A 22,547-nucleotide genomic window follows, 5' to 3' on the forward strand; every position below is an offset into this window, starting at 1 on the left:
GAATAATCTAAAATGCCAGTCCCCAACACAGAAACTATTGCTGGGACCAAACCATATGGATATCTCAGTTACATTCCCAACAATAAAGCGAGATGTCCCCCAGATTGCTGCTTTGGAGGGTGACAATGGTCACTTCAGGCTTCAATAGAAATCAGATCAGAAGCCTCTGAGGACCACAGCATGTAGTACCACCACTGTGTGTAGCTGGAGGACTGTCCCTGTAGCTGGCAGGTTGAACAGGCTCAGATATTTCTGCACACTGAGCCCAGAACGGGAGGTGTAAGGTGACCTGAACAGTCGGTTACACAAACTCTTTGGAAATGCAAACCCCTGTCTGACAGACATAAGGTCACAGCCGTCCCCCTCCCCAGGCCCTGGAATCACAGCTGAAATAGCATTGTAATGTGCTTATAATTTATTCATCAGCTGAATGAGAGCAGCAGCAGGCATTTTGATGGCACTCTTTTATCAAACCCCTGTGATGGACTTCATCCATTTTAAGAGAGCAAACTAGAGTAGAAAGGCAAAAAAAAACCCAAAACACAACTTTATTCCATTCAAATTTAAACAAGCAGGAAAAAGGGCAAATCAAAATAAGGTTAAAAAAAACCACTAAAGGTCTTTTTTTTTCTCTTCATTTTTCTTCTGCTTTGTTCTGAATCTTCCAAACTTTGCATTTCTCTGCTAGTGGCTACTTTGATGCAGGAGGCTCCCGTTAACCCAGATGCTGCCGACTGATGCTCAAAAGCATCTTTTCATCCCTGTGATGAGTTCTGCCTGAGGATCGGCTTGCCCATTTTTAGGTGAAAGAGAGCCAAAAGATGAATTTCGGACAGACCTTTATCCTCAAAGATTCACAGTTGCTTTCCTTGAGTAGTCGGATGCTCTGCCCCCCAAAGCTATATAGGTGCCAATGTGAAGGCGAGGACTCTTGTACGCCCATTCTCTTTTTTGGGAGGTGAGGATCGGCCCGTGCAGTAACGCTGCATTGCTCACTTGGAAAGCAGAGCAGAGAATTGCATTTTGATTTCCCTCGTTAAATGCTCAGGTAGTTTATTGGGGGAAATCTTTCCTTGGCAACAGGGCATTAGTGCCTGGGCTGAGATCCATCACTGCGGTGCTTGTCTGCCCTCTGGTCTGGGACTGAGGTATCTAGTGTAAATAAAAGAAGCAATCCCAGATTCCTCTGTCACCAGTTCCTCCGGGGCTGAGAAACCAGCCTGCAAAGCCCCAAGTGGTGTTTTCCCTCGGCCCACGGGCAGTGTGTGCTGCTGCAGTGGGAATGATGCACTGCCAACACCAGTATGGCCTTGGCTGGAGATTTGCATCCAGTCTGGGCAATGGCACTCCAGGAAGGAGATGGAGGAAATAATCCTGGCCCCTCTCTCTATCTTCCATATCCCCACAGTGGTCTGGACAAGAAGAAACGGGATGAGATTTGGGGGGGGGGACCTAACAGCTCTCTAACAGGGAGGTGAGCTGAGCCCAGAGCAAGCGAATCTCCACTTTGGGCCATTTGAAGGACAAATATTAAAGAACTGGTTGGGCACATGTCTTGGGCTGCTGATACTGCCTTGGGGCAGGAGGGTGATGAGGTGGACCTCCAGATGTCCTGCTCTGCTTCAGTACAGCCCAAGGAATAGCTGTCGGTGGTTTGAGTTACAAGGGGCTCTGGGGGGGGCTGTAAGCAGTTCGTAGGGGAGATGAGCAGAGCTCCTACCCCCTGCCTGATCTTTTCCATTACAGGAGCATCTATCTGATGTGCTGGGGGTGAGACGGTGTTAAAGTCCAGCCCAGAGTCACTGGGATCCCTGCTGATGCCTCAACAGAGCAGAGGAGCAGGGAGGAGGCAGCAGGAGAGGAGATAGTGTCATCTTTTAGCCCAGGCAAGTCCAGTTTCCTAGAGGAAGGAGCAGATGGCTCATCCTTTGAGCCACTCAGGAAAGAAATTGGATAAAGCGCCAAAGAATATCGCGTGACGTGATCCTGCCCCAAGAACGGAGTCACATAGACGGGACCTGCCCCATCTTTCCACCTCTTGTCCCCTCTCTCTGCCAGCTCACGGGGCAGTAACCCTCTAATGTGACACTGAGACAGCATTTGCATTTTCAAAGCTTCTGCTGTTGCTAAGCAGAGGAGTTAACTCTCAGTTTGTCATCCTTCATGAACGCAGCTTGCAGGAAGGAGGAAAGAGAAGAGGAAGAGAGATATTAAAAATAGATGATGAGAACAAAGCAGAAAGGACTTGAAGAGAAGTTTTCATCTCAGATTTACATAAGGCGCCGGTGGCATCTTGAGGTCCAGTTTACAGCGAAAAGTTCTGCTGCCGGGGGCTGGATTAATGGCACGTGTAGCCTTCTCCTCTCCTGGTGAGACTTCCCCTTCCTGGAGCCACGTGTTCCTACACCAGACCCTATTTCTTGTTCTCTGAGCCCAAAGAACAAACCGATTCCTTCAGGTGAAAAAAAAAATGGAGATGAAGAGAGAACAGCTCTACGGTTTGTGGCAGAGCACACCCCATGGAGAGCCCTGCTTGCAGGTGGGCAGTGACCATCTTCAGGAGAGCAGCTAAAGGAGGAGGAGGAGAAGGCTTCATCCTTTCATTGCGATATATCGGAGCTGATTATGGGGGAGAAATGCCATATGATAAGTCAAAAAGTTATGTCAGCCGCAGGGCGGCCTGGGCTAGGGGAAGGGGACACCAGGCAGAGCAGCTGAGCCTCCCCGGGAGCGCAGGTAGAAATGCAGGCAGGAGCCCTGGAGGGGGCTGCCCAGGCTTCAAAGTGCTCTGTTGCTTCAAGTTTCTATTTTCTGTGAGCAGTGGATGTTTTTGTAGGAGAGGGGAAAAAAAAAGTTGGGGGGAAAAAGACCAATCTTCTCTCTAAAAGCAGGCCTGAAGGAAAATTTTCAGCCTGCCCTATTGAATACACCAGGGCTTTCTTTACTTTCTGCCTTGCATGATTACCTCTTTCATTAACATTCGAGACAGGCAGCAGGTGGAGATAAGTCCTGAATAGCTCCAAACTTTGCTTCTCCCATCTCTCTCGGCGTTAGGCTGGTTCAGACAAAGCTTGCACTGGAGGTTGGCTGCAAGGAAAGGTGTTTCAATTACCATAGAAATAGGGGCAGCGCAATCCCCAAAGGGCTCGGCTCCCGCCCATTGAATCAACCCAACATTTTCCTCCGAGCCTGAGCAAAGCCATGTTTGACCGGTAAGCTGGGATGCTGCGTTAATGGAGCAGGTCCTTGCTGGCTGGCGTCAATTGGGGAAGGTCACAGCGTGGCCCTCTGGGTTGGATGCGTTATTAGACTCATTAGTAATGAAAATGGGGGATGTGGAGAGGCAGCTGGAAGTGGGTGCTGGGGTTGGGGCATTTGGGAACGATGGTGGCCGTGATGTTAAACTTGGGCATTTGGGAGATGGGGATGGAGGTGTGAATGGGGCTGATAGGGTTTGGGGAGCAGGGAGCAGTAATGAAGCATGGGCAGCTGGGACCAAGCTGTTGGGATTGGGAAGAATGGGGATGAAGCCAAAGACTCATTGCTAACCCTGTTGTGGGGCCGGGTGGGATGTGGCGGGCAGAGATGAAGCGCTTTTTCTCTCCTGGAGAGAGCACTGCTGAGAGCATCGTGTCTGCAGCCCTCCCAGATGTGGCCCAGATGAGATGGTTGGCCAAACCCAACGGTGATGGAAGTACCTGCTACCCAGGAAGCCTGGCACCAAAGTGAGAGCGCAGCTCCCAGCCCACGTGTCCTGCCAGTCAACCTGATCCCGTATTGACAAAACATTATGTCCATCAACCCAAGACAATTTAAGAAGGATGTTAACGTACTTGAATGCATCCAGAGGAGGGCAACAAAGGTGGTGAAAGGGCTGGAAGGCATGTCCTATGAGGAGCGGCTGAGGACTCTGGGTTTGTCTAGTTTGGAGAAAAGGAGGCTGAGGGGCGACTTCATTGCTCTCTACAGCTTCCTGAGGAGGGGAAGTGGAGAGGGAGGTGCTGAGCTCTTCTCCCAGGTATTCAGTGACAGGATGCATGGGAAGGGTTCAAAGCTGCGCCAGGGGAGGTTCAGACTTGACATTAGGAAGCATTTCTTTGCAGAGAGGGTAGACAGACATTGGAACAGGCTTCCTAGAGAGGTAGTCAATGCCCCAGTGTTTAAGAGGCATTTGGGCAACGGCCTTAATAACATGCTTGAACATGCTTCAGGTCAGCCCTGAAGTGGTCAGGCAGTTGGACTAGATGATCATTGTAGGTCCCTTCCAACTGAACTGTTCTGTTCTATTCTAAGACATAAATAAGAAGAACACGGGTCTGAGCTCCTACCAGAAAACACACCCAGCACGGTATAGCCCGGCTGCCGAGGAGCTCCTCCAACAAACAGCATTTCAGCCACGCAAGCGTTTGTGATCCAGCCCTCCAGCCCCCAGGCTGAGGATGTGAGAGCAGAATTAAGCAGCTTTCTGTAAATCTGAGCTCACTCCAGGGTGGTAAGGAGTGAGCGACGGCAGCTGACCTGTGCCTGCGGGGAGGCACACGTATGGGAACACGTGCTTTTTTGCAGCGTAGCCGGGCAAGCCAGGCATGGACAAGGGATGTTCCTCCAGATTACCCCCATGGCAGTGAATGAGAGCTCATCCCTGCTCATGAGAAAACCCATGCCAGTCCCCACAGGGACATTTTCCAGGGTGAGGTGGGATTTTGCAAGGGCCTGTGCCCCTGACACATCAAGCTGGAGTATTTTACAGCCTGAAGGCAGTCGCAAGCCCTGGACCGGGTACCAGTGCCGGTTCTGGAGCATCTTTGGAGGAGGTGATGGGGGCCTCCTTGGGGAGAACCCAAGAGGCAGGAGGAGGACAAGCAGAGCAGTCGCAGGGACGAGCAGGAGGATGCCATGCTCACCACCGGGCCAACAGCAAATTTGTCCTGGTAACAGCTGGTGCTTAGGGAAAACCGTCTGCCTCCTGCTCTCCCTGGGCAAAGGTCTGGAGAAGGAGCCATGGCTGCTAAGTATCAGGTAGAGACTTCAAGGTCCATCTGCAGTGCAGGCTGCCCCAGCCACATGATCCCCCACCAGTGCAGGGAGTCCTCTCTGTCAGTCCTGTGACTTCAGGAAAGTCTGTGGCTGTGGAAAAGGCAGAAGGCGGGTCTAATGGTCACCCATTCCCACAGGGCTGTCCTTGGGATGGGAAAACAGTGAGAGGTGATGGAGGCAAGGGAGAGGGTTAAAGCTACATAAGGATGTAGGGATGATGGGACACATCATCCAACCCATTTGTCCAAGGAGTAGGGGCCTCTGCGAGGTGGAATAAGCCCTGCCATGTGCAAAAGGATGAAAGAAATGCCAAGCAGAAATGGGTTAAGATATCTCAAACACCGGGTGTCCGATGAAACCCATTCCTTTCTACGTGGTAACTGTGGTACTCTTGTTACTGTCTAAATAAACGTCCTGCCTCTCTGAACGTCACTGAGTTGTTGGATGGAGTAAAATCCTGCAGCAGTGAGTCCCACAGTCTAATGAAATAAGTATTCCCCGTTATCAGTTCCTACTTTCTGGACAGTCCCTGTTGACTCTCCCCTTGTTCTTGCTGTCTTTGATCGCTTTGTTAATTTAATTAATCTCTAAAGTAAACACTCCTCAATCCCTCTCTATACAGCAGCATCTCAGGGTCTTTTACCATTTCATCCCTGGGCTCCATGTAATCCAATGCCACAGATTTATATTAAGGCATTATGCAATTTTCACTTTTATTCATCCCCAATTTTTATTTGGCTGCAAGTCCACAGACAGCAGAGATTTCCTTCAAATAACTCTGACATTTTGGGGGACATTACAATTAATTTAGAACTCATCACAGCTTATTAGTTATTTAAATTATTCCTGCTAGAACCACATTAATTCTTTATCAAGAAATAGGCATCAACTTTTCTCTGTCAGGGCTGTTACATCTTTATTACTTCTCCTGTCCTGGCTGAGATAAGATGTCCAGCTTGCAGCTACATCTCCATGCTGGATATTTCTCATGCAGCTGGGTGGTCTTGTGTGCTGACAGGCAGGTGCATGCATTAACATTTCCAGAAGTGAAACCCAGATTTGCACCATCTGGGGTTGTGCTATGCTATTTGTCCTCCTCCTGGGAGGAAGGATCGAAACTGCATTTGCTGCCTGTAGCACCTCGCACATCCGTGGAGCCACGCGAAAATAACACCCGTGTGCATGAGGAGTAACTGCCTGTTCCTCTCCTACTGCTGCTTGGGGGTTGCTGCAGGATTTTTAGGGGATGCTGGGTCAGGCAAGGTCGCTCCTCAAAAAACATCCTTTGTACAAAACCGGCTCGTTTTTGACCGTGGGTGTCTGCCAGTGCAGCAGCGTGGGCCGGCCGTGCCCCACCGTACCCACCCATGACACCCGCATGGCACCGCCCCCTCCGTCCCACTCCCACTCGCAGCCCAGCACGTAGCTTCTCCCACAGTCCCGGGCCTCGCCGGAGGGGAGATGCGGGCCTGGCCCATGAGGACTGAGGCAGCACCCACACACCCCACAAGCACTGTGGCTGGGAGTGCTGACCTCTTTAAGCGTGCCGGTAGGGGCGGGGCGTGCGGCGGGGTGTGGCTTGCCGTGCGGCGGGGCGCGGCGCGGCGCGCTGAGGTCAGCGGCGAGCGGGCGCCGTCACAAAAGGAAGTGGCGGCGGCGGCGGTGCCCGTCAGCGCGGGGAGGGGTGGGGGCCCGGGCCCGCGGGGCAGCGCGGCGGCGAGCAGCGGGAGTGCGGGGCGGCGGCCGCGCCGTGCCGTGCCGCGCCGCGCCGTGCCGTGCCGTGCCGTGCCGTGCCGCGCCGCGCCGCGCCACGCCACGCCATGGCCCAGCAGCAGATGAGCAGCTCGCAGAAGGCGCTGATGCTGGAGTTGAAGTCGTTGCAGGAGGAGCCGGTGGAGGGCTTCCGCATCACCCTGGTCGACGAGTCCGATCTCTACAACTGGGAGGTGGCGATCTTCGGGCCCCCCAACACCCTCTACGAGGGCGGGTACTTCAAGGTACGGCCTTCCCTCCCGCCCAGCCGACGGACCGGGCCTCCTGCCGCCGCGGTGGTCCTGGGGAGCTGCCGCCGAGGCCTGCACCTCGCCGCCTGCCGGGCCTCTTTGTCGGGCTCCGGTGGAACGGCCGGCCCACGGCCGCTGTCAGCCCCTTCGCCCCCCGCGGGAGGGGGTCGGGGCCTGAGGGAGAGCAGGGAGGCCCGGCGCCCGTAGGTGGTGTTCCGCGAGCTGCCCTTCCCTTCCCGCCGCCCGGCGGCGGGGGGACGGGGACGGTCTGCGGGGCAGGCTGGCTGGGGCCTGCGGGACCTCTCCTCCCCTCTCCCTCGGGATGCGCTCTGGGGAGAGGGGGCCGTGTCGCAGCCGTCTCTATTCTGTTATTCTCCTATCTTAACCCCAAAGAAAGGCAGGTGCCTCATGGCAGGGTGCAAATTCTTCCCTTCCACCCCCAAGTTGTCTGCTTGGCTCTGGTCTGTGTATATCTATTTCAAAGGGGCTTCCCAACCTTCCCTTGATCACTTTGCTAGTTGTGCAGGAGCATCCTGTGTAGGATGACTAATTCAGGAGAAAGGCTGTGTTTTCCTCAAAACTTCATGGGCTTCAGGACTGTTTTTCACGATTTCCCCCCCCCCCCCCCCCCCCCATTTTCCTTTTCTTTCTCCCCAAGCTTTTAGAGGGCAGCCTTCAAAGGGCTATGGCAACACTTAATTGGTGAAAGTAGATAAATGCTTTCAATTCCTCTCTCAATCTTCCTGTTAATCCAAAAAAACTTTTGTGGTTGTTATTTCCCCTCTTGTAAATACAGTAAGCAAGAAATCTGGCACTGCTGTCCCAGAAAGGGAGCAGACTTAAATTCTCAAAACAACTGGAGGAGGAATTGCACATTTTTCTTAAAAGAAGCAATTAAAAAACCTTGGTGCCTGCAGAAGATATGTTGCATTGGGCATACCCCTTTGCACTTGATGTCCCCTTGGTCTCTAGCAAAGTATTGTCCCCTTTAGCTTGCTTCTCCCAGGAGTTATCACTTTTAGTAGTGGCTCCTGTGTCTCCCATTTCATGCCCTTTGGTTTCTGTCAAACTGAAAAAATTTTTGGATGATCTCTTTGCTTGGCTAACGTGCATCTTTGGTGCCTCTTGGCCTCTCTGGGTCAAGATTTAAGAGCTTTGTTCCACAAAACCAAAATAACCTGTAGCTTGGGGAATAATAGATTTGAGTCACGTTCAGTTTGGCCTCATTGTTTTGAAGGAAGGGAAGGCTTTGGCACAAGGCTTGCCTTTTGTAATGAGTTGGCTGGCTTACTCATGTAGGTGTGATAGGTATATTCTTATTTAGTTCTTCTAAATTCTTCTGACTGATCCTGTGATACTTATTTTGAGAGTGGGAGACCAGGGTTTCATGATGCCTTCACCCCTCCACAGCAGAGGGATTCCCTTCAAGTGGCATGGCTGAAGCCTGTCATATGTTGTTTCTGCCTCATCTTTCTTTCTTGAGGAGCTGTGCATGGTGTTTTTTTGTTTTGGTAGCGTTTGATCTTTGGTTATGCATCCTAAGTTCTGAGCCACTGAAAAAGTGGTCTTAGACCCTCATTCTGCCCCTAGGGAGAAGGAGTCCTGTTGTCCTGAAGTGATGTTCTTGGCTTTCTTTGTATTGGGCCTTCAGGCAAACCTTTAGATGTATTAGACTTGGCTTCCTGAATTGTTTAGAGATAAGATTAATACTCTAAACTTTATTTGGTGGGGTGACTTCTATGATACATTCATAGTATATGCAAGGTGAGCACTAGTTCAGATCAGCATCTGATTTATTTTTCAGGTTTCTTGGCTTGATGAAATATCTAGCTTCATCTTGTTTTGTCTTTTTAGTTTCCTAAGATTAGGTAAGCAGGATTAGAAATATGCAGTTACAGGATGTAACTCTTTTAAACTTTGTGGTGATGAGAGTTTGGGAATTTTCTTCCACTTGAGGTGTGGTTTGAGGGTAGGAACTGGAAGGAAAGTACAAAGGCTTCTAGTTAAGCTCAAGTATAAATATTTTGAGGAAAACGTGTTTAATGTGACCTTAATAAAGAAAGTGTTAGTGATGGTTGATTGGGAATACAAATGCTTAATTTGTGCTCTTGGAGCTGGTAACATCAGCTTTTGGCACCTTGTTTATTCTTGGAGAAATACGACCTTTCTCTCTGGGCTGAATAAACTGAAATGAGGAAAGTGCTCTCTTTGCACCTTCTTGACAGGAGCTACTGCTGTTAAAAGCTGGTTCAACATTTCGAGGGATTCTGGTTTCAGTTGCTAATCCTGTAACTCTAACATTTGATAAATTGAAGCAGAAAACATGTCTCCCTGAATGTTTGTTTAAATGGTAGGTTATCAGTACCGTAGTGCTGGCTACAATAAAGTCAGGGACTTCTTAAATTCAAGCACAGCATCTAAGCATAGTTTATCAACTAATATAGCATGCTCAGATCTGCTGCAGTACTTGATAGGTTAGGACCTCCCAGCTAGATGGAAGGGCAGCAGCCTTCAGAAGCAACCACTTTGTGAAGAGCAGCTTGTATTGGTGAGGGATAGGAGCAGTCCTGAACTGCAAGCCCCCCTCCCCCCATGCAATCAGCTAAAGGTGCACATCTGCAGTGGAGGTTATCATGAGTCCAGGTATTTCTGCATGGCTGTCCTTATCCCTGTCAATCTTTGCCTTATCTAGTGACTTTATGTAGCTATGCAGCATGACCAGGAATAATGTTTTGGGCAACCCTTTGCTTAAGTTCCAGATTTACCACCTTCAAGGAAGGAGTTGAGCTATTTCATGCACTGGTTACCTCTCATTCCTTTCTGGCAAGGCAAAAGTAGCTCAGGGTCAGTGATGTTAAGTCCTCCAAAGAGGTCCAGTGATAAGAGCAAATGTCTGTCCCTCAGCTGCTGTCAGCAAGAAATTGCCAGTTTGACTAAAGTTTCTGGCAGAATCACTTGTGTTGGGCTACAGGTATTTGACTGCAATAGGTGAACTTGATTTTTGGTCCCTGGCTCATTCAGAGTTTGTTTAAGGGTGAAAGGTGGGTAGACCTTGTGTGTCTAAAATGTTGATTTGCTCACAGCTGATTCAGTTATTGAGGTTTTTTTGAGTGACAAAGGGAAGATTTTTCTCAGAATGAAATGCTTCATGTCCAGGTCATAGTGCCAGTTGCTTCTTTCTTAGGTCAGCTGGGAAGGACATGGTGTGATAAGACAGGTCTTTAGATCAGACTCCACTGGGCTATGTGGTAGTTGTGAATTGCTCTGGTTTTGCAGGCAGTGCCTGAGTAGTAGAGAACCAAATTGTGCTGTAATCTGCAGAACTGTGTGTGAGCAGTTCATCGATGCCACCTTTATGCCATAGGTATCTTCTGTTCAGCTGAGAGGGTTCTTTGCTACATGGCAGGAGAACTTCTTCACCTTTAATTTTGGCAGCTGATACTTAAATGGGGACCACCACAACAAAGGTTATTAAGCTGTAATCTGGTGATGATAGGTGCTAGTTGGGATAGATTTCAATGGCTGAGGGTTGTGCATGGTGAAACTTTAGCTATCTCAGTTGGCCGTTGATCGGTCTCTCTGTCTGCCTTGAAATCCAGTGTCTTTCTTTGATGCTTGGGCCTTCAGAGCCTGGAGGCTGATAAACCTCTACTCAGTGCTTTGATCAAGTGATGTTTTCAGGATACTTGCAGTACTATTAGAAGGTCCTTCCTGATGGCTTACTCAAAGCTCTGCGTGTTTGGTGCAATTGCACCTTAGTGTCACAGCTTTTGATTATTTTTAAAAAAGGGAATTCATTTTCATAGTTGAATGGTATTCTTGTGCTGGGAGCCAACCTTTTGGGGAAGGTGCAAGTGAGAAACTATACAAATAGAAACTTCATTATTAAACACATAGCGCTGCCCAGAAGCATGGTTTGACCAAGTATGCTGTGTCAAGAAGCATGTTTAATGTAGAGCAAGAGTCAGTATTAAAAGCTCCTTCAACTTAGGCTGGGTAGATGAAAATGAATACACCTAACATGAAAGGAAACAAGAAAAATTAACTGCATTGTTAGAGTTGCTATTTGATAGTTTTTAAGGCAATTTATTTCATAAGGTATTTTTGCTACTTGAAGGAGCAAGTCTTGATACAAATTGGAGGGGGGGGGAAAAAAACCCAGGCATTATGCTTAGTTTTCTCAAGTAATTTGGGGGCTAAATACTTGTCAAGGCATTGTTTTCCTTGCTTTTTGTAACTCATTAACTGTGTGCTGTTTAGAGTTCTGTATTGTTGGATCTCAGCTTCTTCCAAGTGATTTGTTTTGATTTCAAAGCAATTTGCAATATGTGGGAATAACTTTTTTCAGAGCAGGAAATCAATATGGAACTTGCTTATGGATAAACATGGTGCTCATTCCTGACATCAATTAAAAGTTTGGTATTGTAGGCTACTTCCCAGAAAGCTTAAAATTAAGCAAATAGAAGTTTCTTAAGCACTTAAATGTTCTACCAGTTACATAATTCTAACTCCACAAAAATATTTCTTGGTGCCAAGGAAAAAATGTGTGGTACTGTCAGCACAAAAGCTGCCTTCTGCAGGCCTCTGTGTTGCAAGGTGCTACAGAGCTTCTCTCTGTGTACTTAATCTTCTATTTTTGTTGCCTTTAGGTATCATTGGTGCTAATAAGCAGATGTTTGATGCAGCAAAAGGATATGGAACTGCAGGTGAATAGAGTCTGGAGTTGCTTGCTCCAGGTCTGAAGAGCTCCTGTTCAGAGCAGGCTATTTCCAAAGCAAAAGAGCTGCTAAGCTGTCTGCAGGCAGGGAGGCAAGAGACTTCTTCTGATGTTGGTTCACTGATCATAAGCACAGTTATGATCTCTAACTCAGGTCTGGGGAATACCTGATTGACCCTTACTCTGCTGTTGCATATAGTTTTTTTTGGATGGTTACGTCTGTGGGCCCCACAGAACCCCCCCAGACAACTCACCCAGCCTGTAGCCTGTTTTGGACAGCTGCCTAGCCTCAGGAGGCAATGGGCAAGGTAATGATGGTAGCCAGCTCCCAGGCCTTTCCCTAGGGCTCCTCTGATCCAGGTAGGGTTATTGTGTATGCGAAGAAGCACAGATAGTGATTTCAAGTTCTAATATTGCTTGAAAATACAAGATCATGTGCAATTAGGTCCTCTTGTATGGTAGGAGGAGAGCTATAGCACAGCCCACCTCTACCATTAGAATAAAAATGGAAAGCTTTCCATTTGGAAAAACTGAGCACTGTTGGTTTACATTTTTTTTTCCATTGTTTGGCTCTATTTCCATGAGTTTGCACAAGATGATCCTTGGATAAGGTAAAATACAACATGAATTTCTTTCTTGGATAACAATGCAAAGAACTATGCCTCTTGAAATTTCTTGCCAGTCTGTTCAAGAGATAGCTTTAGATCTGGTTTTTAGTTACTATCTGCATGCTCATATTATGGGAATTAGTGGAAGTTTTTGACTCTCTAGTGTTAGAAGGGTGTTCTTTTTAATTTTTTTGTTCACCTAGTAAATCCTTAAGATCTCCAGTATTGCAGTGATGTTATGCCAGTGTCTGAGTGTGGAACCACATCTGTAACTTCTCAAACTCAAACATGTTTTTACCTCGCTGTTTCTGAAGTCATGCTTCCACTGCCTGCTATTTTACATAGTGATATATTCACACTGAGTATCTTTTTTAATAGCACTTTAGGTCTACTGCATGATGCTCACTTTGCATCTAGAGGGTAGGAAATGCCAGAGGAAAAAAACGCTTGCAGAACCTTAACTCTGATCTTTGACATGCATTTTGGCTGTGTAGTTTATGGCCATCATTAGGTGTTCATAGTAATGAATAGTATGGACTAAATAGTGGAGATTTTATGTTGAACTTAAGTGTAACTGAGTTAAAGTTGGAAATGTAGCAGAGTTACAGATGGACTGCAGTGTGGATGGACTAGAGGTTATGTGACTCATAAGATAGCAGGTCCTCTTATAATTTGGGCTGCATGTGATCAGATGTGTGCATACACATATGCATGTACACAAAATTAGCTTGCTATTTCCAGAGTGCTACTTCATTTTTAAAGCCTTAGTGTTTTATCCAGCATTTTGAGTTAGAAGAATTGCAGTTAATCTTATTAAGCTTTTGTGGTAGTGACTTACTGAGAATGTCTCATCTCACCAGACCAGTTTAATAGTAAGACTTTGGCATTGTGTACCCTCCCCTGAAGCACTAGTAGCTAAGATGAGCCAAATTGATTGCCTATCTCCACATTTTCTGAAATATTTAAAATGCATAAATATTTGCCCAAAGTGGCCTACAAATAGGAGAAAAATGATAAAGTTACTGAATTGGGGTACATGTAGGGTACATGTAGGATATTTGGGAGTCTTGCTTGACTTGAAGAAATGTGACCTTAAGACTTCCTGGATGTTTGGTTTTTTTAATTGAGGCTATCACATGGAGAACAAGGGGAATGTAAAGGGGCTGTCTTAAGTGGGTGACACTTTCAGATATCATAGTATTTGTGATTAACAGAGAGGGCTGCCTGGCAGTCAGGCTGTGTCTTACTCCTTAAGGTTTTAGTATTAAAAGCATGACATGATGTGTTCCCATTGGTCTGTTTTGTTCTCTTAAAATTATACAAGTAATTTAGAAATGCAGGTAAAGGGCTTTTGCTTGGGAGATGAAGCTTAAGTTCATAGCAGTAGGGACATGTTTGCAATAGCTATGTGACTCTTCCCCAAGTTATGTATCCTGGCTAAAGTATTTAAAATGTGTTTTAATGTTCATTGTAGCAAAATATTTGGAGGGGTTAAGATGCAAAACCCTTTGTTAGGGTATTGGAACAGTATAAGGACCAATGTTTAGCCAGCTGTGTCACTTGAGTCAATTCTTGTGTGATAAACACTTGTCCATTGTGCAAAAATTCTTGTTTTTAAATTAATCCTTAGACTTCTTTGCAGCTAAAAATCTTTTACTGTCAGACCTAGGCAAAGGCTGAAATAATATTCTCTTTAGCCTTGTCAAAACAAAAGCCATGCAATGGAGTAGTTCTGACTTACAATACATTTTGTGAAGATGCGTTTGTTCTTGCATAAAGTCTACTCGTATAAGCCTCTAATTCATGGATGTAAACTATACTGGTGTGCAAGTGTTTGCTTATCTTGGCTAGAATAACTATCTCTAAAAGCACTCACCTTTATAAGAAGCCCATTCTTCTAATAATGTATTGAAGAAAACTGAATTTCATCTCGGTGCTTGCAGTTACTTCTCTTGCAGAATAGTAACTGTACCCACACTTAGTAGCTGAATGCCTTTCAGTGATGCATTAAGTAGTATAACTTGAGAGGTTAAGGTCTCCTTTGTACCTTTTAAGTGGCTTGCAGCTATTATCTAAATCCCTTCTACTTTGTCATTCATGTGGTAACAAAATGCCCATACCCAAATGTTTCAGATGGTGTGTGGCAATTTTCAGTTAAGGTGGAAAGAGAAGGTCTTGTTTGTTCTTAATGATATGCCACTTCAGTGGGATCTCTGCCTAACCTTTTTTGTTGTTGTGACCATAAGTTATTCAAAATGCTAAGCAAAAAAGACATTGAGGCTCAACTCTTGTTGAAAACTTAGTGTTCAAATTCAGTGGATGATAGTAATGTTTCTTCCCTTGTATAATTCTGTAAGTGTCAAGTGGCTGTTTCTTGAGACAACCAGAGTTATGTTTAAACAATTCTCTATAGAGGACCTGTTGTTCACTGGTCTTTCAAAAAAGTGACTTCTAAATGAAACTAGGCTTTTTATATTGCTGTATGATCTCCATTGGAGCATATAACAATGAAAGTTTTGAGACTAACATATGGAATGATTTCCATTTCTCAGTGTCTGCCAGAAACCTGAAGGCTTATGTGCTTTAAAACTTGACTAATATGCATTCTGTGAAATTTAACTGATTCCCCCCCTGTAGCAGTCTTTCATTTGCGTGGAAGAAGCTTGGCTGCCTTTTGGCCTGAAATACAGCAATTGCAGCACTACTAGGGGAAGCTGGATAGGTGGGGTAGGCTTTGCTGAGGCTGTGAACATTTGGGCTTTTACATTTTGGAATAGGCTGGATTATTTTTGAAAACTTTGTTAATACTGAAGTTTGTTTTGACCCACAGAAGATTATGGGCAGGCTCATCAGGAGCTAATGACCAGCCTCAGCAGGGTCATTGTGGCATGTCACTTTGGAGCTCTATTTTAAATGGCAATAATAGCACAGTTCACGGTCTTGAACCCGTATAATCTACGGCTATTCTCCAGTTGGAAAGAGATTGTAGTTGTATTGGCTGCTACTAAGGAGGGATGGGGTAAGGCGGCTGCTGGTCTTGGCTACTTTCTTCTGGATGTTATAGCACTAGAAGCCAGACTTATTCCATTAGAGGTGATACTCGGATTTCACTGATTTGAAGTAGCCTGCTTAATGTTCAACTTGGACAAATCATCATTAATTTTCATCCAAGTTGTAGGCTTATCCCATACTTGCTATATATTTAGTTCACTTTGGTTCATGTCTCTGGTGTGAGTGATATGCTTATGCTTGGGCTCTTCAACCAGGGACCATATTTTGCCTGCAAGGGACAATTAAGTAACATGCAGGCAATCAACAAAAGCTGTGAAAAGCCATGCTGCTTAATGGTAATGTCCATGGACACCACAGCTAGGCTGGCTGCTGTAGGTATGTGCTGCCTACCTTAGCCAGAGAGCTGCCTGCTGGGAGTTGTAGGCATGTTGCTAAGTGGTAGATCGGGTAAGGGTAGTGAGTAACCATCCCAAAGCATGGCATTGCCTGTTCCCATGCCTCATGGGGATATCTTCAGCAATCTTTGGCATGTGCACCATACTTGATATCTTGCCTGCTGTTCAAGTAGGTAATGCCACATACTGTGGGGTCATCTCTGCAATGGCAGAGGCATGGAGGATGGCTCTAGTATGCTTGGCCACAAAAGACCTGTCATCACGATGCTACCAGGCCTCTTCATCTGTCTTGGGGTCTCTGGGAATCCAAGCCCATCTCAGGTGTCTCCCTCTTCCTTCATCTCTCTTCCAATACTGGACTGACTGTACTTTGGGGCATGACTGAGGGCTGACATAAGGTCACCATGTGTAACCTGATTAGAGCTCCTGGTGTCTCAGCCTTGTTCTGTTTTATCTTCCCCTCTGCAGCTATCAGCTTTGAGCATGTGGATGACTTGCCTATTTCCAAGAGAATAGTGAAGTATTTTTGACCTGTCTACTCCTAACCAACACTTCTAATGGCTAGTTTCTGCTATTAAAACAAAAGTAAGCTTGCTGGTGATGCTAGGGAGAGCCTATGAGTAATACTTCAGCAAAGCTCTGGATGGAGGTTAGTGGACAGAAAGAAACTCGAGGTGCTGGAAGGCTGCATCAGTTCTGTATCTTTAACTCTTGTATGCACCAATTTATTTGTGATCTAGCTGTTTTGTTTAGCATGTATTAGTTCATAGCTGGGGGTATGAGTAAGTTTTGGGGTTTTTCTTCCCTTCTCTTAAGTATAGAGCAGTGACTTCTGTACTCTAGAAAGAAGAATAGATACAGTGTGTTTCCTGGAACAAACTCTGTATGAATAAGCGGGGTTGTTTTTTTTTTTTTGCACTGTTGTAATCTAAACTCTATTCTAAATCTTTTTATAAAAAAAAATATTATGAAGGTGTGTTATGGCAGAAGAACACGATGATGACACTGGGAAGGAGAGTCCCTATGCTCGGAAGGGACTTATGTATCACATAACAGTAGTCTAATGAAACAGAACTTGTGTGACTATAGTAATGCAGAAAAACTGAGGATGACAATTTAGGCTGAGCCTAAAGCCTAGTATTAACGCTTGGTTAGCGTGTTGAATTTGGATGTTAATTTGCAAATTAACAACTAGATGATGTCAACTTGAAATAAAAGGATTATGGGAAATCAGCTTCTTCCTTCCAAGAAAGGTTTGTGTCTGTTGCTAGATGCTCATATGGTCAACCAAATCTTGTCTTCTGTTAGGTGGCAGCCAACAAGCTTTGTTTGGTAAAGCTATTAAATATTGCTGTGTCACATTTACTCTGAATGTGAATTGCTATGATCTGATGTTAGACTGGGTGAAAGGGATGCACAATCCGGAATTCATCATCTGTTAGGCCCTTTGTGTGGGTGAAGCGTGGCACTTGTTTGTGTAGCATCCGCAGACTATTCTCAACAGGATGAGAGAGCCAATGCAATGCATTGTTCTAGATCTGTTGGTGACTGTAAGAGGTGCTTATCTGAAGGACACGGCTAGGATTGGAAGAGTCATGTAGAAGTATGGGGGCTTTGTACAGCTTTGAATGTAAGGTAGGGCCAAAATCTTCTTTGACAACAGTAAGAGGCAGTATAATTTAGTGAACAGGATAGGGACTAAGTCTTCTGTATGTAATGGATTCGTATGCATGACTCTGGATAAATTAAAATTTTATGTAAAATGGGTATATCTTATAATAGCATAGTTGATTAAATCTGTAGGTAGAAAGCAGTTTGCTTTTTATATATAGCACATGGGAAAGTTTTCTTCCAAAACAAATTCAATTTGTATGTTTACAATACAGTATTTAAATTTGGAATAGCTGAAGAAATTGTCAAGTGAATAGCTTTCAGGCTGCTTGAGCACAAAAGCAAAGAGATTTTTTTGGAATAAGAACTTCAGCTTTTTCCTGGTTTTTAAAAATAAGAAACCTGAGCAGTTTCCTGAAGCACCCCAGCACAGATTCTGATGTACTGACAAGTCATACTCCTCTGCACAGACTTTGTCTGCGAGGCAGCTGCAGCAATTCTTTAAGAGCAAAAAAGAAAGCTGGGGTTGTGTAACTTAACCTGGGGGAGGAGGGGGACATTCCTGGTGTTGAAGAGAAAGCCATCAAGTCAAGGCCTGGGTATGTAGGCTTGCTGGGGGAGATGTGAAGCCTGCATAGCATACAAATAATTCTCAGAAAGAGTATTGGGGAGAATCTGGGTAAACCTCTTGTTGGAGGAGGCGAAGCTATGCCTTGGCTGCCTAACCATTTGAAGTGTCAGAGGGATCTGCACTGATTTCGGAGTTACCCAGCTTTTTTACCTCCCACCTCTGGGATTTCTTTCTTGTACTGTTTTAATTGCTCCAGCTCCTGTGCTCTTCTATTACAGCCACCCCAGGTCTTCTCTCCTGTGCTTTGAAGATTATGTTCAAAATAAAGCCTCTCAGTGTAGTGAAACTGGCATATGGTAATTGATGTCAAATGTGGAAGTGTGAAATGGCTTGCAGCCCTTTGTGGAGCTGGTGCCTTCACAGAGTAAGATTTGGTTCTAGTAAGTTAAGATGAGGTTTAAAGTATATTGCTGACATGCTTCCAAGTTCTGTTGTGCTTGTCACCTGAAGTACAATTACCCAGGCTATGCCACAACACTGAGCTTAAAACACATGGGTAGAAAGCCAAATTCTACACTTAGCAAGCACTTTAAATAGAAAACTACAGCACAACTGACCTGCAGGTACCTTTCCTTTTATAAGGAAAGCTGGTGTTTCTAACTGCCAGAGGCTTCTTTGCTTTAATTATGAACGCATTGATAAATGCTGTTGTATAATGCTTATTTGCTAAAATAATGTTTGGTTGCAGCTTAATGTGATTGCCATATAGAGTTTGAGTTTCAGGCAGAATATAGTCTTTTCCTGCTCCAGTTTTGTTAACCTTGTATTAATACAGGTACAGTGAAAGAACTACTCGGGGCTTTCTCCACTGTCGACCATGGCAAACCACCAAGGTTCGCAGTACTAAACTGTTGAGATCATTTTATAGTGTTTAAGTATGTCTGCATTGCAGCAATGCTGCATTCAACCTGTCTCAAGCATAGTAGTGGTCTGGTAGTGACAGCATGATATTTAACGCTAGTTGTGAATTGACCAAGTTTACAAGTTGGTTTTGCAGCCCATGCTTAATCCCACATTGCTGTGGTTAGACCACTACCAGTATCTGTGCTAATGTATGCAAAGCTAGTACAGTTGTAGCTGTAAATCTTTGTGTAAGTCACAGCAGTAAGGGCCATGAAGACAAACTTGGGAAGCTGCTCTTGTATGGCTTCAAATGCTGATTGTACAAAGATGCTGGTAGCTGCTGTGGTGGTAGAACTTAACCAAACCTGGCTTAACTGTTTCTGTTGGCTTTTATCCCGTATTTTATAAGAGAGAAATTCTGATCAAAGCTCTGGTTGTGATTGAAGTTGTGATGCCTTCTCTTTTTGGGTCTAACATAGATGGATTGGGGGGAAGGGGAGTGCTATGCAGGGTCTTATTTCCCTACTTTTACTGCTGTGAAACTCCTAGAAACTGTATTGTATCTTCTGAGGACTTAGCTGCTTGCAGAACTCAGCTGAATTGGCCACCAGGTTCTTAGGACAGAAGATATCAAAGGCTACTAGAAGTTTGAAATCTGTTTTTCTTTTTTTAAAATGACTGTTTCTGGCAGCTGATTTCTTAGAAGTCATGGTGAACAGAAGGGAAGCCCAAGATAGACGAGCTGAGGTGCTGGTGTTGATGAAGCGGTTGTCTTGGCAACTGCAGTCACTTAAATATCTCTAGGAAAATAGCTAGTGAATGTTAAGATTGAGAAATGGTGATGGGTTGACAGAAGAACCTGGAGCAATGAGCAGCTTGAGGTTTATACAGGGAATTGATTTGACTGCAATAGGAAGTTGCTGTTTTCAGTGGTGGGATCCTTGAGTGATGCAACCCTGATAGTTCTCATCTTGTAATGATGGTGTGTCTGGCTGCCCTCTTCTTGCATGAAGCAAGATCCTTGGGGAGAAACATTGACCTCCCAGGGTATATTCATTCCCAAAAAAGTGGCAGATGAATGTGGTGTGAATTCTGGTACTACTGGAGTGCTTCGTTTTGCAGCCCCACTGTTTGATGTAGTCATACAAATATTGCAGCAAAACCCAGTGCAAAATAAACCCTGCATGCAAGCAGATATGTATGAGAATTGTATTCCATGTCAGAGCTAAATTGCAGAAACTGCAACTGTGTCAGGTCCTTGTAGTGCTTATTGTGGTGAGAAATTGAGACCATGTGTGTTTTGCTAATTGTGATTGCACATGCTGTTTTGTGGTTCTGGTAAGTTTTAATCTTTTCCTTTCCTTATGGAGCACTTAATTCTTTCACGTTGGCACAAAAAGCAAACTCAGAGAAAGCCTGACTGAATAAAACAAGCAGAGTTTGAGCCAATTGTTTCCTGCTGCCACAAGCATATTTGTAACTGCCAACTATGACAGGTATTTCTACAGGCACTGAATCTTAAGCAGAACACCAGGTGCTCAGAGGAGTTACAGAAGACTAAGTGTATACTTTCTGCCTCTCATCTAATAGCTGGTTTCTGAGCTTCTCTTTACGTAGTGACTTGTGAAAAGTCATGGTCAAAGGCTTTGTTCAAATGGAAGTGGAAAACTCATAAGTTACTACTTGCTGCAAAGGGCAGAAGTGGACAAAACTGGTGGTAGGATCAATTTCCTATCACTTTTTTTCTAGGAAAAATCTAGAAATAGGAACAGTACCTATATTTATCTCTTGCCTGCATGTTTAAAAGCTACCCGGCTCTATTAGTCTCAGTCAAGATACTAGGCAGGTTTGATGTTCCTGTAATGCAGATCCAGTTGGTGCTGTGGTTAATTCATTCAAAGCTTCTATCATTTGACCAGCTATTTCTACTTTGTCTGTGCTAAAAAATGTGGCTAAATCTCTTCTAACTTACTGGCTTACATTGCTAGCAGAGAGTTAGAATTAATAGTTGATTGGACTTCTGAAGCCTTGCCAAATTAGAGGGAAGTTTTCCTTGGTGAGTGACATCAGCTTCTGCAGTACTGAAATGTTAAACTAAAAGACCTCTAAGATTGAGTCCAACTGTCAACCCAACACCACCATGCCCACTAAACCATGTCCCTAAGGGCTGCATCTACACGTCTTTTCAATACTTCCAGGGATGGGGACTCAACCACTTCCCTGGGCAGCCTGTTCCAATGTTTAACCACTCTTTCAGTAAAGAAATTTTTCCTCACATCCAATCTAAACCTCCCCTGGCGCAACTTGAGGCCATTTCCTCTCGTCCTATCCCTAGTTACTTGGGAGAAGAGACTGACACCCACCTCGCTACAACCTCCTTTCAGGTAGTTGTAGAGAGCCATGAGGTCTCCCCTCAGCCTCCTTTTCTCCAGGCTAAACAACCCCAGTTCCCTCAGCCGCTCCTCATAAGACTTGTTCTCCAGACCCTTCACCAGCTTCGTTGCCCTTCTCTAGACATGCTCCAGCACCTCAACGTCCTTCTTGTAGTGAGGGGCCCAAAACTGAACACAGTATTCGAGGTGTGGCCTCACCAGTGCCGAGTACAGGGGCACGATCGCTTCCCTACTCCTGCTGGCCACACTATTTCTGATACAGGCCAGGATGCCATTGGCCTTCTTGGCCACCTGGGCACACTGCCAGCTCATGTTCAGCCAACTGTCAACCAGCACCCCCAGGTCCTTTTCCGACAGGCAGCTTTCCAGCCACTCTTCCCCAAGCCTGTAGCGCTGCATGGGGTTGTTGTGGCCGAAGTGCAGGACCCGGCGCTTGGCCTTGTTGAACCTCATACAATTGGTCTGGGCCCATCAATCCAGCCTGTCCAGGTCCCTCTGCAGACCCTTCCTACCCTCGAGCAGATCAACACTCCCGCCCAACTTGGTGTCGTCCGCACACTTCCTGAGGGTGCACTCGATCCCCTCGTCCAGATCATTGATAAAGATATTGAACAAGACCGGCCCCAAAACTGAGCCCTGGGGAACACCGCTCGTGACTGGCCGCCAACTGGATGTAACTCCATTCACCACAACTCTCTGGGCCCAACCGTCCAGCCAGCTTTTTACCCAGCGCAGAGTGCACCTGTCTAAGCCGTGAGCCGCCAGCTTCTCTAGGAGAATGCTGTGGGAGACGGTGTCAAAGGCCTTACTGAAGTCCAGGTAGACCACATCCACAGCCTTTCCCTCATCCACTAGGCGGGTCACCTGGTCATAGAAGGAGATCAGGTTGGTCAAGCAGGACCTGCCTTTCATGAACCCGTGCTGGCTGGGCCTGATCCCCTGGTTGTCCCGCTCATGCCTTGTGAGCGCCCTCAAGATGAACCGCTCCATAATCTTCCCCGGCACCGAGGTCAGGCTGACAGGCCTGTAGTTCCCCAGATCCTCCTTCCGGCCCTTCTTGTGGATGGGCGTCACATTGGCAAGCCTCCAGTCGTCCGGGACCTCCCCCGTTAACCAGGACTGCTGATAAATGATGGAGAGAGGTTTGGCGAGCACCTCCGCCAGCTCCCTCAGCACTCTCGGGTGGATCCCATCCGGCCCCATAGACTTGTGAGCATCCAGGTGGTGTAGCAGGTCGTTGACTGCTTCCTCTTGGATTATGGGGGGTTCATCCTGCTCGCCGTCCCTGTCTTCCAGC

The 22,547-nt window shown here is 46.0% G+C and overlaps 1 protein-coding gene across 1 annotated transcript in view; it reads left to right on the forward strand.

Moving 5' to 3' along the window:
• Positions 1-6,844: 6,844 nt before the first annotated feature.
• LOC143172039 (ubiquitin-conjugating enzyme E2 R2) overlaps positions 6,845-22,547 on the forward strand; it is a 57,774-nt gene continuing 42,071 nt past the window's right edge. Inside the window, exon 1 of the mRNA XM_076361255.1 lies at positions 6,845-7,034. Coding sequence (XP_076217370.1) covers positions 6,858-7,034 — 177 coding nt within the window. The 5' untranslated portion in view covers positions 6,845-6,857. The remainder of the gene's footprint in view (positions 7,035-22,547) is intronic.

The sequence above is a fragment of the Aptenodytes patagonicus genome, chromosome W (genome assembly GCF_965638725.1).
Source record: "Aptenodytes patagonicus chromosome W, bAptPat1.pri.cur, whole genome shotgun sequence".
NCBI lineage: Eukaryota > Metazoa > Chordata > Aves > Sphenisciformes > Spheniscidae > Aptenodytes > Aptenodytes patagonicus.